This window comes from Monomorium pharaonis, chromosome 1 (assembly GCF_013373865.1).
Source record: "Monomorium pharaonis isolate MP-MQ-018 chromosome 1, ASM1337386v2, whole genome shotgun sequence".
NCBI classification, from domain to species: domain Eukaryota; kingdom Metazoa; phylum Arthropoda; class Insecta; order Hymenoptera; family Formicidae; genus Monomorium; species Monomorium pharaonis.
This window is the reverse complement of record NC_050467.1, coordinates 24,644,350-24,660,367: the sequence shown is the minus strand read 5'-3', so window position 1 is coordinate 24,660,367 and position 16,018 is coordinate 24,644,350. Positions and strand designations below refer to the sequence as shown.

Below are 16,018 nucleotides of genomic sequence, written 5' to 3'. Positions count from 1 at the left end.
AATTGGTACACGTAATATCAAAGAAGACATCCTTTTATTATATAACATAAGATTAATTCCTATTTTTATATGCATGTACGGATATATCAATTTTCGGCCAACATTGATATTTTTAATATTACATTTATTTGCATATGCGTAATTTTCAAGTCATTATTTAGTCGTCGCGCTATTTTAATATAATTCAGTACATAAATAACAAAGCTTACCAGACCTCTGTAAAATATAACTACATAAAAAAATAATTTTATTTGACCGTCAATTTTATCTGCATTAACATATAAAAAGCATTATAAGAATAAACAGAATATTAATAAAACATATAGACATGATATAGAAGTTGCAAATTATATTAATAAAATTAATACTGTCAAATCATTGCTGTGACATAATTAAATTAATGACGATGAGGTCAAAACTGCATCTGATTGCGATAGCATAGTTATCACGTTGTTATATGCTTCTTTTAACTTTTCTGCCTCAATCTCTTTTGCGACCAATCTAGAATAATTAGAAAGAAATCAGAACTTTCATCGTAAAGTTTTGATCGCGTTTAAGAATATAAAATTAACTTTTCGCTAATCATAAAAAATGCGCAAAAACTATATTAAATATTACTAAATACTCAGAATAATTGTAAAACAATACATGCCTTGTGCGCAGAAAAAAGTATTAAACATGAGTATCAAATTAAATTTAATATATTCCATTTAACATTGTTTCACTAATATATAATATATGATATTTAATATTAAATTTTAATGTTTGATTTAAAGATATTGTTATCTCTATCCGATATTTTTTTCTTTTAATTCATTGAAAATTATTATTGAATAATAAAAATATATTTTTCTTTCATAAAACTCAAAATTTCTTTGTGTAAGCAAATTGTGTCTGTTTAACGTTATATAATTTTATTTTAAAAATAAAAATATTTTAAAAATAAGATTGTTTATTTTATATAGTTCTTCACCGTTAACTTTTAATTAAATGTTAATTAAGATGTATAAGTAAAAAACTTAATTGTAAGAAATATCAAGAGAACAAACTTGTCATATAATTGTTTAGCGACGTTCGCCAGTACTCGCGCCTGGGTGACGTTGAAAAGCGTTAATTCTGAAATAAAACCCTGCAAAAATTTCATGATGTCCCGATTGATCTGCTCCATCCTGGACTTTGAGATGTTCGGCAGTGCCTCCTGTTGTAAAAACATATCGTTCAATTCCAGTTCTCTTTTCAATATGTTCACTTGCTCCCGTAGCTGTTGTACGATCAACTCTGTCTGTGACTGGACGTGTCGTATTGTCTTGATCGGTTTCAGTTTTGCAATTTTAGCGGTCAGTCGCATGGTCGATAAAGTAACGTCGAGATCTTCCCTCGTGATGCGCACGTGAGATACAAAACTGACAAATTAAATATCTAGCTTTTAATTAATCAAACAAAACGTCAGGTGTTAATTTTAAGTGAAGTTAAAAACTTAATCGAAAATATTAAACTTTGAATTATACATCAAAATAACGTTTACATTTACATTTAGATATTAATTATATTGAATGTTACAGAATGGCATTTTTAATTATCCTTATATCTAATATAAAAAAAATAAATGCTAGATTATAATAAGAAAATATGCACTTTCAGATTTGTGTATTCATTGAATAATTACCGAATGATGGATGTAACAGTAAGAGCGTCTCTCAACAGCTTTAGCAAATTACACGAGTGAACAACGTTATATGTGCACATGCTTGGTTTTCTAAGATGCAAGAAATATTGTTCCAGCTGCATTTTCATTAAATTCGCTGTACCTAAATCGGCTGCTGTTTTCAAGCAACTCGATTTTCCCACCGTTCCAATTCCAGCCATCTCTACGATATGTATCTGACATCAATTTGTAAAAGCAAAAAAATATCATGCAAAAATATTTAAAAAATATGGAATTTAAAGATGTGTTTTTAAAAATGCTAAATTCGTAAAATTACTTTTGCTGTCGCTACGAAAGCTTGGGATTTTATTAGACTCGCATTTGAAACATGAATAGTTATCACAGCAGCACCCAAATGTGACGGATACACTGAGCCTTTTACGACCGATCTCCTGGCTTCTCCTTCAAGTACTTTTCTTAAAGTTTTCTTTTCATTCTCTAGATCCACTGTAGTTACATTCTGGAATCGTAATTTTCCTGATTTTGATACATATACACAGCAAAAAACTAATTAAATACTCTAGATAAAAAAATTCGGTGAATCATAAAAGTAATTATTTCTTGATGTAACATTTTTATAATGTAAAATTAGAAGTTATCCAAATATTTAACAAGGATACGAATAAGTGTCTGCCAAAAAACAAATTCAAAATTTTCTATAGTTTTGTCACCTTGAAGACACTACGATCGTTAACGTTAAAGCTCCTTCGTTTCTGCGTCGTGAGAAGATCGATTATATTTTTATCTCTCAGCTCAATAAAACTTAAACGATAGTGTATGTCGTTGATTTTTCTTCGATTTGTCTTCTCCGTAAACATGTCGGATAAGAGCCGCAGAACTATCCCTCTATGCTAAGTAAACGAACAAAGCGATTAAAATAACTGATTAAACTATAAGTATTATGTGAGATATAGAAGCGTACTTCCCAATTATTTCTGAAACCGCCAATTGTAAAACTCTTTCCGGATCCGGTTTGTCCGTAACCGATCAACACGCAATTTATGCCGTCTAAAGCTCTTAAATTATTTCCTTGTTACGTATATTATACACGTTTTGTTATATTTTTATAAACATTGCATGATACTCCATATCTTATCAGCAATATCCAAGTATCATTAATTATCGGTTATTATTGATTAATATAAACCTATACTCTTGATAAAATATAAAACGCTAATCCTTAATAATATAAATGCTTCAATCAATTACAATCAAAAACATTGTTATATCTTTTGTTTATTAAGATACTGTTGATATTAAATTACTCTATCTTTGTATGTTACACTAATAAAAATTTTTCTCGGAATTTTTTACTTAATTTCTCAATTTTTATATAAATTTCAAAAATTTTTGTTTAATTTTACATTTGTAAGAAAATTGCTCAGAATTTTTATACAAATTGGAAAACTTTTTCAGAAATACTGAGAAAGTTCTACATCTTTTCTAAAGTTTTGACGTATAATTTCTGAAATATTCTAAAACCTCTCATTCTATAACTTTTGATAAAATCTTATAAAACCTTAAAAAGTTTAAGGTATTTTACAAATTATAGAAAATAGAAATCTTAAAATATTTCATAGAATTTACATGTATGAAAATTCTAAGATGTAGATCTTTTCAATGTTTTAAAGTATTCGTATAAAAATTGTGAGAAATATTTTCATCAGGATATCAATATAATAATTCGCCACATATAAACATTAAATGTACCTTTAAAAATTAACTTAATAATTATAAACAAATTAACTTGCCACACATTTAGCAACGTTAGATTAATATAAATTAATTTGCTGTTTCTATATATTAAACAGTTTTAAAGTAATTAATTATATCGCCGACATAGTATGGAATATCATCAAACTTTAAATATTAAATTGGTACTTTTCTACGAAATCTTTCGCAATAGTACAATACACCTTATCCTGGGCCATCTCGTGAAATATTCCATTGACACGAAAGGCCCAATAAACAGGGCTTCTTGACTGCTTGTTTCGTCGCATATCTTGTAAGCATCTCACGTATATCATCTAAATAACATTATAATTATGTAATTAATATATAATATGTTAATTAATAAATTACGAGACACATCTCAATAAACAATAATAAACAATAAAGTGAAATTCGAGACACGCTGACGGCTATAATTTGTTCTTTTTCAGTTCTTTTAAGATCCCTTGATTTAGCAAGATTTATATTGATCTCACCTTACCATCCGTACTAATCTTTGCGCAAGAATCGCATGGTCTCTCAAGCGGTAAGATTCGCACAAAAACTTTTACATTACTGTCGCGCACCTCATCAATAGACTCGTCATCCGACACAGAAAAATTCATTTGGTGCATTCTCCTACTTTCAACATCATCTCAATAACTTAGATAATTGCGAGATGGAAAGGTTAAGTCCATCGTTTAGACTGTACGCCCTACTTACAGCGCTGAAATTGCATACAGTTCAATTCCTGTCATTTCAAGTTTAATTTTTGATATTTGTAATTCAAAGTATTTAGAAGTCAAAATAGTTTCGCGCGCACGCCCTCAAAATTACCTGCAAAAATACTTGCAGAAATTAAATACGTCGTTGTAAGTATGAATTTATAAAACCCTTTATTTCGTAGCGCTTATGTATAAATCATCCATAATAAAAATATTAATTTTTGCAAAGAGCAACAGCAAATTTCGAAAAAAATATCAATCGAAAAAGAATTAAGTGCCCAACAACGCTAAGAAGTCACCAACGTCACTACTACATAAAGAATACGATTATTATTATGCGTATGACATACATACAGTGTTACAAAATAATTGCTTATGAAAAATACGTCAAACATCATCACTGCAAATTAAATAGTGCGACTTAACTAAAAGTACAGAAAAAAACTGGATCTGTGTATTGATCTACACAAAAATCGGAGCAATTATTCTGATTTTAAATAACAAAAAATTTACGCGTTTTCCAACGTGCATTTAATTTTACCTCAACATACGGATATGCCTTATCTAAATCACTAACACGAGTAACGTGTTTTTTAACCTGTCACATTCAATCGATACTCATTTCTAAACACAAAACTCAAAAAATTATGACGCAATGTTGTTTATGCACATTTCTGATAAACTAGTAATTCTCGCTCGAGAATCTTTCTCCTTCTCCTAAAGTACAAAATAGTGAGCGCAAAAGCGTTCACAAGAATCAAATTTCCTTTGCTAGAAAAAAAAAGCATACGTATTATGCGCCTTGCGAAATGTTTTACGATACAATTTCGAACTTTCACAAAGCACATGCAAGATAAAAAATATCGTTTCTGCGACATATGGTCACAGCCGATAATTTCACAAAGCATTAAGTATTTATCAGCTTCAAATTGAAAGATTCAAATAGTGATTTAATCTTTTAAGAATACGAAAAACTACGTTTTATCTTACAAATATTTTTCTTTGCTAATATATTATTAATATCGATTCTTGTAAGCTTTTCGAAAAATGGATTTGTCAATTCGCCTTCTCGAGATTTTGCATGCCAAAACCATGCAAAAATCATATTCGATAGTCACATCATAATTACGAATCGATCACCCTTAAATCAAAGACGACAAAACACATTTTCTTGCGTGTGAATTCGTATGTGAATTTATTACAAGGAAATTACAAAACCGTAGATTAAGACAAAATCGTACAAAAGCGCCGCCTCTCCCCAAAAATCTCTCGTCGTTCGCAAAACAAGTCTGCTCGTTCTTATGGTCCCTCCTTCCGGCTACCGCCCGTAGTCGGCGTCGAAACGATGGGCGTCAGCATCGATACTTCCTCCGTAGGAACTCTACTGGCGTTACCCCTTTTAGATCACCACCGAGATAACGATTTATACAATCGTCGCGCAATAATTAAAAAAGGAATAATCGACATTGCCTTATTATTTAACATTTAATCACGTTCTGTTTCAAATTTACTGGACACGACATACATTTCCTTCTCATTATCATAACGTTATCATAACGTTAAAACTCGCTCGCAATGCAACAAAACTCCTATAACCCGTAAACAAGACGAGTGTGCGGCATTCTTCGGGATTGTTCTTTATCGATAAATTTTAATCCTTTTCAATAAACTCTGATGTTTCTTTACTGATACATACCCGTACAATAACTCTCATTCTTTCTCTCTTTCACTCTCTCTTTCTCTCTCGCTTTCTCTCCCATTCCCTCTCGCAGTCTCACCTGCTTTTTTCGTTCTAACAATAATTAGTTTCTGATAAATACTATTCAAGCTATGCCTAAAAACTATTGCAGATAGAAACGCATTAGAAACGGTATAAAATGGACATGTTTTGTTCATTTTCCTGTCCCTTTCAACAACTCTAAGTTACATATGATAGATTCCTTTCTTCTGTTCCTTCTGCCTTTTTCCTTAACTTTCCCACTTCCTAAGCACATGACGCATATTATTTATATCTGGCATACGCAATTCTGAGAAGTACACAAGTACAGTAAGGGATTTGGGGGAATAAAAGTGCTAATATATAATACAAAGTGCTAATATTAGAAATTGGGACAATCGAATTATGTGCTGCGTGTAACTGTTTTTAGGCTCGATCGCCCACCGGCTTGTTCAGTCTTTCTTGCATTATCTCCAGCCCTCGTTCTCCGTGCAGATTCAACCATGACAATCTTGATGCTGACACACCCGTAGTCGTGCCCTTCATTCAATGGCGACGCGAGACATTATCAAGCCCCGCCTGGTGAGCAAAACGCTAACAAAATGAGATTTATATTATCAAAAAATACAATTACATACACAAATCGCAGTTAGAACAATTCTGTATTATAAGATATTTAAAACTGATTGCCAATTAGAATTAATGAAATTTTGTTAATACCAATAATATGAAATAATACTGTAATATAATACAAGATGAGATTAATTATTGTAAATATTCGATTTACAACTTTATCGAGATAATACACTACGCAGCGTATTGTTTAAAGCGATCATAACTCGATCAAAGATTTAAAAAAGCGTTATATTAAGATTGCATTTCAAATGTAATACATAATCTTACCCTAAACCGGTTCCAATAAGCAATGACAAAAGATTCGTGAAGAATAGAGTGTAAATGACCTCCTTGGAAAACAATCCGTTCTTGCCAACCTTCGCGGTGCGGATGCTGTACGTCTTCCTCTTACTACTCAAGGGGTGTTTGAACTTCCAGTCCCTGAAGCACAATCAAGATCATTAAATACATGCAAGAATTTTATTCGCAAATTAGAAGACAAAAGAGAAGTCTTTCAAATTGATCCGAGAAAAGTTTTCAAGTTTTTTCTCATAAACGATTATCTGTTCTATAATTTATTTAAAGTCACATTATCTACATAAATCTGTAATCAACATTTTTTCTATGTTCACTGCATTTAGTTATAAAGAAAAATTATAATAATGTAACAAACAAAAAAAATTATTTTTTCTTGTATCGAATCTTCTCTTATGCTAATCGTTCAAATTAAAAGGTTTATTTTGCCATACTTTGGAGGCGCCTGGTCCGGCCGAGAACTCCACTCGTAGATCCAATCCGTGTTCTTCTCGAGAAGTTCACCCTCCTGTAAAGCAGAACAAAGTACGCTTTGTAATGAGAGAAAATACTTCGTGATTATCGCACAGTAAAACGAGACAGATTCATCCCAGAATTCTCATCGCTCCGGTTACATCAGACGGAGAAGTCGATTCGGACACGAAGTGAGTAAGCAGCGAAGGAAAAATTAAAACGCGCGCGGGACACTCTATATCTATAAATGGTGAGCGCATGGAAAAGTGAATGCTCAATCCGTGTGGAAATTCTACCTAGGTTGTAATCAGGGCCAAGTTAGGTTTCCTTACTTTTATTGAGGCACAAGTTAGGACGCCTACCTTGGTCCAATATCGATTTGTCCCGCTTTTTAATCTAGGGCCTACATTGGTTTTCAAACTTGGGCCAATATAAAAATTTAGCTTAAGCCAAACTAAAATTGTTTAGTATTATAAGAAAATATAAAAAAATTTTTTTTATTATTTTTATCAACAGTACATACATAAATTTAGGATAAATTTTTATTAATTATTTTATTTTAATTTAATTTAATTTTTAATTTTAATTTTAATTTTAATTTTAATTTAATTTAATTTTAATTTTAATTTTAATTTTAATTTTAATTTTAATTTTAATTTTAATTTTAATTTTAATTTTAATTTTAATTTTAATTTTAATTTTAATTTTAATTTTATTTTATTTTATTTTATTTTATTTTATTTTATTTTATTTATTTTATTTATTTTTATTTTATTTATTTTATTTTATTTTATTTTATTTTATTTTATTTTATTTTATTTTATTTTATTTTATTTTATTTTATTTTATTTTATTTTTTTTATTTTATTTTATTTTATTTTATTTTATTTTATTTTATTTTATTTTATTTTATTTTATTTTATTTTATTTTATTTATTTATTTTATTTATTTTATTTATTTTATTTATTTTATTTATTTTATTTTATTTATTTTATTTAATTTATTTAATTTAATTTAATTTAATTTAATTTTAAAAATAATTTTACATTTATTTATAAAATTATTTTTTAAATAATTAAAAACTTGCCGCTGCTAGTTTTGAACCCGGGACCTTAGGATTACAAAACTTGTACTCTATCTACTGAGCCAATTGACTTATTGATATTGGGTACTTGTTATTGTCTATATATACTTATTAGTACATTAAAATTAAAATTAGACTTTCGAGAAAAAATTGTAAGAGACACTTTTATTGCAGATTCTTATTCGGAAAAATCATACAAACATATTAAACAAAAATTCAACTTGGAAAAAGTTGTGTAAACAATGTTAATTAATAATTAAAAAATTAAAAAATAATTAAATGATAAATAGCTTTGTGTCAAAAGTTATGAATGTTTTGGGCTAAAATTTTCAAGACTTTTAGAGAATAGTAACCGCTACTATTTAAGCCCTATTACAAAAATTTACCATTAGTTATTAATTATTTATTAACAATTTAAAAAAAGGTAAATTTTAGCAGTTTTTAATTTTTTTCTCCTTAAAAAATAAACCAATTGGAACGTTCGACGACTCATTTAATAGATATTTTTAATACCTATAAGCTCATATTTTTTATTTTTTGCGAACAGTAATAAATTTTTTTTATTGCCAAAAAACAAAAATTTTCACCTTCTTTCATTGTTTACACAATAATTCTCAACTTTTTCCGAGTTGAATTTTTGTTTAATATGTTTGTATAATTTTTCTGAATGAGAATCTGCAATAAAAGTACCTCTTACAATTTTTTCTCGAAACAGTGGTTTCTGAGTCTAATTTTCCTGTACTATATATGTTATAAACTGACGCAATTATATTATTTATAAAAGAAGTTAAATTTTGCAAAATATATTAAAAATAAATATATAGCATTAATTTATTTACCTATTAATTTCATTGTTAAATTTATCTTTTTCCATAACCTTAATAATTTGATAGAAATTGCAATCTATTTAGCACTAATACTTTGAAGCGTTCAAATGGTTAATTAGATGATTAATTATATTTAAGTTGGGCTTATATATGTAAAATAAATTGGGCCAAAATTACAGGATATATCATTGCCCAATTTATTATATTTAATTAATAAATAAAAACAACAATTTTAAAATATATCAATTATTTATTATATTTTATGCATTATGTATTATACATATAATCATATCGTTTAATCAATCGAAATAGATATCAGTATTTGTAATACAGAAATAGTATTTTTTTTAAATCTTACAAAAACATATTACGAATCTGATATCGGTTATTTGCAATTAATATTCTATTTAAAACTTTTGTTTTTCTTTACGATCTATTTAAAAGCCAAACATAGAAGACAACAAACTAAATAAAATAATAGATTTTATAAATAATGTATTAGCTAATTACTTCAGTCTATCAGACATGGAAAACAGTATGTTACTTTGAAATATTTAAGTGTAATACAATTAATATATTAAAATAATTAAAAATAAGAATTTAAAAAAAAGCTATAACTAGGCAAACCTAACTGTTTTGGAGCAAACATCTATTTCAAACTAGGTCCTATACGGGCTGTAACCGGGCAAACCTAACTGTAAGTCTTGGGGAAAAAGTTGTAAATTTAAACCAGGCCCAATTCAAGCAAACCCAAGTTCAAATATCCCAAATAGGCCCTGAATAAACCCTGAATAGGTTTCAGTCCGAAAAGCCTTTATTTTGGATGCCTAAGTATGGGACCAATATTAAATAGGGCATGCCTAGATGAATTTCCACACGGGAAGGATGACCTTTGGCGCTCCGCCAGCGTGTCTATCTAGTACATATCGTGATATATCGGGTATTCCGATATGCGCAGTATATCGCGAGTTGTACGCATAAACGTCGCGAAGAGTGCCGGGAAGGTAAACAATGCTCGGAAGACTTGAGATCACTCAGGAAGGTGCGAATTGACGATGAATATACTTGAAGTAAGCCTCCTTTTACATTTCTGGGACGAGCTATCTGTCTCACGGAAAAACTTTTAGCCGGTTAGCCCTATTTCGAACTGGGTCATCGATTTAACACGCAATACGACAGAGCAAAAGGCGAACGCGCAAAGATAAACTTATGAGTCATTTATGCACTCGTAGACACGCGGAGCGGAGTGCGTTAAAAACGACAACGTCCGCGTCTCTAGCACGAGTAAACGTCGGTCCGTGAAGACTTCACGTTTGCTCTCTTTCCGCGATATTACTCGAGACATAATCGAGTAACGTGGTATAATTTGCATTATCGCCAAGGACCGCTTATCATTAGGGAAAAAGTGCCATTAACGGAAATCGAAGCATCAAGGTTCAATGCCGACGTTTCTCGAATTAAATCGGCGTCTGTAAACGCGTACAAAGTCGCGCTTTGTATTGTTATCTTCTTGCTTTTGTGCGAACGGGCGAACCCAGAAACTGCCGGCCGTGATACAACTCATTATATACAAGACAATGTCCAGCTACCAACCGGCAGATAAGTCTAATCTTCTTAATGGTGGTAACCACGCGGTCGTCTCTATATTTAGACAATAGCAATTTGCATTTCATCCGGCTTTCATCCGATCTGAAATCGTGCGAGAGGAATATTCTGTAATCGATAATGTCTATTTATATCGATTAAATATAACAATAGATATTACGTTTATCAACGTTTACTCTAATTTTGTTCCATTATAATTTCACACGAGATAATTATGCGAGAAAATAAAAGAGAAAAGCACAAATGTCATGTAAAAAATTAACGCAAAAATACTATATTTTGATGCAATGTGGAAACACATTTCTTTAGTAAAATTAACATGTATAATATGTTGACGCGTACATTTTATTCAGTTATCTCGTAACTTGGGTCTCAAAACTACATTATTTTTACGTTATTTTTTTCAATTAAGTCGTATAATCTTAATATTAAAAAATAATAAATATCAATTTAAAAACGAAAATCAATTTTAACAAAGAACTGTCTTACGTATTTTGCATTCTTACTAGCAAGTAAATATACTTCGTATATTTTGCGTCGTATTTCGGAGTATTTCCAAAATGACAAAATGCGCATTTCCACGTGCCATTGTTCCCGGTAGTGTTTACGATCGCAGAAAGCACTTTGTCATTGCTAAGATAAAAACTTAATCCCCCCTGGGTGATGATTCACTTGGCCTATCAATCAAAGACTGCATTATCGTCGTGCACGAAGAGCGCGACACGACTCGTAACTTCATCAGAAACATCACGCTCTTCCGGTTATCGAGCGACAACGATCACCTATCACAGAGCACAGCGACGATCGAAGATTAAAAGGCAAATGCTATGGATTCGCGTTCGCCACATCGTTCCGAGAACACGGAGTACGGATGTACCGTGAAAACATCGTTGTATATAAATTCGTCGCGGTCCAGCGTTATATCGGGAGAGATCAATAAACCCGGGAGGATAAATCCAACAAACGCCGTCGCGAACTCAACGCTTCGTCGTTTTTACCCAGGATCGTAAACGTAACATATAAAATATGTAATTGCATACAATTGCATACTGTGAGTTTACGCTCCTCAAAGCTTCATCGTGACTTTTGATGAGGGGAAAAAAATGATAGCCGCCTCTTTCGTGCCTATATCGTGCGACAGGCACGTCGCGCGATATAACTGCATGTGCACGCAACTGTAACGCGATGAAAAACGGTCGATAATGCATATTCGCGTGATGAGGCTTTTCACGTTTCTCGCCGGTGGTTTCTTTAATCCGCGACGCCGCGGCGTATCACGCCTCTCGATTACACGTCGCGGCGTCGCGGCGCGCGGTCGTCGGTCGATCACAAAATAACGTCGCCGTTATAAATAACTTTTACGGATGCGTTTTCCTGTTCATCGCCATCCCGGGGTCCCTTGGGTCGCACGTGTCCACTGCACGTCGGCGGAACGACGGAAATGCAATGCGATGCAAAAATTAAAATACACTCAAGCGTAAACAATACGTCTGCAATAAATCATTGCAATTTCTCGTTCCTGATTTATAACAGTAATTCAACTGCTAACAAAATTTACTCGCTTTGAATCTTAGGTTGATTTACCGCCGAAATGTTAAAATACTTTTCCAGTGATATTGATATTATATACATAGTCGTGTAATTATTTAACAAAACATGAAAAAGCTTTATGCGCTGATTTTTCTTTTAGTTTTTCAGAAACGCACAAAGAACGAGTTTCCACACACAAAAAAAGACCAGATGTATACTGTTACGAAAAGCGAGTACCAATTTACTTTTTTTCTTCTAGTAAGTAATTATCTTCAACAAAGAATATTTTCTTAGTTGTCTTGAAATATACCCATCACAAAATTTAAAAAGACTGATCATCATATGCAAAAGAAAAGACTTAATAGTATTTAGAATACTATTATAAAATTGTATCAAACAAAAATCAAAACAAGCAAATCAAATTTTTATTTTAACTTAATATTCTAGATTAAAGTATTAAATTCCCAAGATTCAGAATATATTTTGAATAAATTGAGTGCTTACGATAAACTTACAATCTAAATTTGCGAATATAAACTTATGAAGTAAATAATACTTATATTTCTTTTCTCAAGTAATTTGCATTTATATTTTTATGTGCATACATAAAAGTTTTTCATTGTTTTAAGCAAACGATAAGTGTACTTTAAAACTTTTATCAAGAAAATATTTTTTGTAAAGATAATCGTTACTTAAAAAATAAAAATAAAAAGTGAATAATTTTTTTCTTATTACAAGAATAATATTTTTCCACGCGTAGTCACTAGAACAGGTGATGGACGCAGAAGACGCAGATATTGTGGACCAAGATTGCGAGATACGATGCAACACAAGGATTAATTCTAGAGATTAGAGAGTCCTCCTTATTTTCACTCTATTTTCTCCTGCATCTCTTCTTTAATACAATGTTTCTGTAGGTGAAACCTCATTCGGATTTACGATTAAAAAATGTAAAAGTTTTTAAACAGGTCGTTGAAATAAAGAAAAATTAAAAAATTAAATATCTTATTTAAAAATGTACATAAAATAACTGTGATCGAACGAGGGTGAAAAATCGACGAACATCACAGTGACGTTCCAGAGCTCGAACTTAATCATGAAAGCGTTTCTTTTACCCATCGGAGTTAAATTTAAATGCCGGATTGATCCGAACCCCCGTGACACGACCCTCCCGCGCTAATTACGCCGTCGGTTTCTGTTGCGATGCAAAGCCGGGGAAAGTCAACACAGAGCGTCGTCGCGCGTGTCGACGGATCGAAAACTCGTTGGTGGCTCAGTGTCCGAAGGGAGAATGGATTCGCACACGACGGCGCCGACGTCGCGCATGGCGTGAGCACGACACGACCGGCTATTGGCCAGTCGGTACTACGACGTTCCCGAGAGCACCTCCACGCCGACACGCGTGCCGACGACGGCGGCGAGTAGGGGTCCACGACGTAGGAAGCGCAGGAAGGCTGCGAGACGTGCACTGGTCGTAAGATAAGGCGACGCGTCGCGAGGCGTCGCGACGACGTGACGGCTCATCGACGATACCATAAACGAAGTGTCCCTGAAACGTCGCTTAACGCCACATTTTTCTCCCGACTAAGATGACTAAAATCCTAATTATAGATCAAGGCTTAATTACAAATCAAAATTGCAAAATTAAATTATTTGCAAATACACGTACATTAATAAAATTACAGAAACTTCTTCTTGCACTCTTCAAGTTTTTTGTTATTTTTATTGTCATGTGAGAGAGAAATCACGTGTTCAATTATGGTTCAGATTTAAGCAAAAAAAAGCAGGACGTTAATCTCTAATAACATATCAAAAGATCAATCCCTCCTTAATAATTCCTAGAAATTATGATATTCTTGTAGAGTAATCATAATGAGACTGTTATCTTACAGATTCTCCGAGGAATTGGAAATCTATTTTCGTTCTGCTAATAAAACTCTTTCAGCGAATAAACAAACTCATCTCAATTAGTACTGACAGACTTTATTAATCTAACAGCTGTCAGTTATATATAATTTTTTCTTTTTTTGTAATTATATACTTATTTTAATTATCTCATAATAAGCATTATTCTCTCACAACAATAATTGTTTAATTATTTAATGAATCTCGATTCTAAGATCAATCTGGAAATTCTCTTCGATAAAAATTCATGATTATTTAAATTTATTTCGTCATTAACAATTAAATCAATCTTCGATTAAGTGTAGCAAAGCTGAAAAATATATTGATAAAACAAAATTGAATTCTCAAAGATCCTACTTTGAACTTTTTTCTGAATATTCTTATCTCGTTAAATTTCCATCGAAGTACGTATTGTCAACCGTTCCTAAAAAGAACGACTTCCGAGAAAAGCAGGCACTTTCTCTTTTCGAAATTCCGATTTAATCGCGACACAACGACGCAGAGGAAAGGCAGGGGGAAACATCGCGATACTTCCCGTGCAATTAACCATTACATTATGAACAATAGTCGGGAATCCTCGTTTCACTGCCGCGAGCGCTTTCGCGCGCAGCAATACGTATCGGAGAATGTCGGAATGTGTTCCGCGATGTGTGGGGCAATTCCGGAGCATATAGCACCAGAAGACTGCCAGACGCGTGTAAACCGACGGCACAAACGACGGTGTAAACGACGGACGGAAGTTTAAATAAACGAATCGCGCGATCGCGGTCGAGAAACGCGCCGCCTTCTCCGCAAAGAACTGCACGAGGGAAAAACGCGTTGCATTATCAACCGACGACGACGACGCCTACTCGCCACGCGTGATAGCGTACGCGTGCAACGCGCGTGAAACGCTATCAATTTCCACGTGACGATGCATGCTGAAGGGAAACCTGTCGAGAGTGACGCTCGCGATCCGCGACGCCTGCCGTCGTTGACGCGAACGGTCCTCAATGCCACATCATTCAATGGCATCGTATCTCCATTGAAACCGCCGTTCTATTCGAGCCCGACGTTCGATATAGTTTAAGTTACGTCATGGTGACAGCGCCGCGAAGAAGACGGCTCCGTCAGTACCGATTATGCAATCGTTGCTTTCCCTCCCTCCCTCCTTTCTCCTTCCCGATTTGGAGTGCGTCTTGTAAAGAGGCGGCGTAATGGCGATTTCTTTCGACACCCAGAAATGTAACGTCCGATGTCGCAAGAATTGCATATTCTTATTCGAAAAAGGCCAGGATTTAATAATAAAACCAGTGAGCGTGCATTCCAAAATTTTGGGAGAATCCGCGGAACGCGCCTGAGAAAAGACTCGTTCGATAAAGAATGCCACGGCCATTCGTTGCTTCAAATGTCCGAACAGGTAATTCCGATCGAATAAAAACCACAAGTTTATTTATAACTGTGGCAATGATTAAAAAATAATTCTCAAGCATATTAATTCGAATCTATATTTATCGACAGTATCCATCGAGATTACGTGCATCTTTTATTATCCCGTGGCAGCGAATACCTGTATGAGAACCGCATCTCTCACAACATGTCGATCGATCGAATACACGTTAATAACGAAATAACGATAGCTTCGTACCGCAAATTCCGCATCCGTTCCGCCGCATTCCACGCTACGGATATGCGCCGCAAAACGGAGGAGTAACCACCGCAATTCGGCAGCGTATAAAGCGACTACATTGCGTTTCTGTGCTACATTAGCGATGCGTCGGTATCTCGAGACGTTGACAAATGATACACCTGCTTGCGATAAGCACGGTCGAATGTAGAAAAAAAAT

The 16,018-nt window shown here is 32.9% G+C and overlaps 2 protein-coding genes across 2 annotated transcripts in view; both read right to left on the bottom strand.

The window, feature by feature from the left end:
• Positions 1-2: 2 nt before the first annotated feature.
• On the bottom strand, positions 3-4,305 carry LOC105839972 (kinesin-like protein KLP1). Its single transcript, XM_012686647.3, has 5 exons — positions 2,377-4,305; positions 1,983-2,165; positions 1,667-1,881; positions 1,050-1,403; positions 3-501 (listed from the first exon to the last, which is right to left on the bottom strand). The coding sequence occupies exons 1-5, from the start codon at positions 2,521-2,523 to the stop codon at positions 393-395; spliced, it is 1,008 nt and encodes a 335-aa protein (XP_012542101.1). The 5' UTR covers positions 2,524-4,305; the 3' UTR covers positions 3-392.
• A 1,009-nt stretch (positions 4,306-5,314) lies between these two features.
• LOC105839971 (BCL2/adenovirus E1B 19 kDa protein-interacting protein 3) overlaps positions 5,315-16,018 on the bottom strand; it is a 31,726-nt gene continuing 21,022 nt past the window's right edge. Inside the window, exons 4-6 of the mRNA XM_036287285.1 lie at positions 7,222-7,295; positions 6,761-6,913; positions 5,315-6,451 (exon numbers count right to left, since the gene is read on the bottom strand). Coding sequence (XP_036143178.1) covers positions 6,400-6,451; positions 6,761-6,913; positions 7,222-7,295 — 279 coding nt within the window. The 3' untranslated portion in view covers positions 5,315-6,399. The remainder of the gene's footprint in view (positions 6,452-6,760; positions 6,914-7,221; positions 7,296-16,018) is intronic.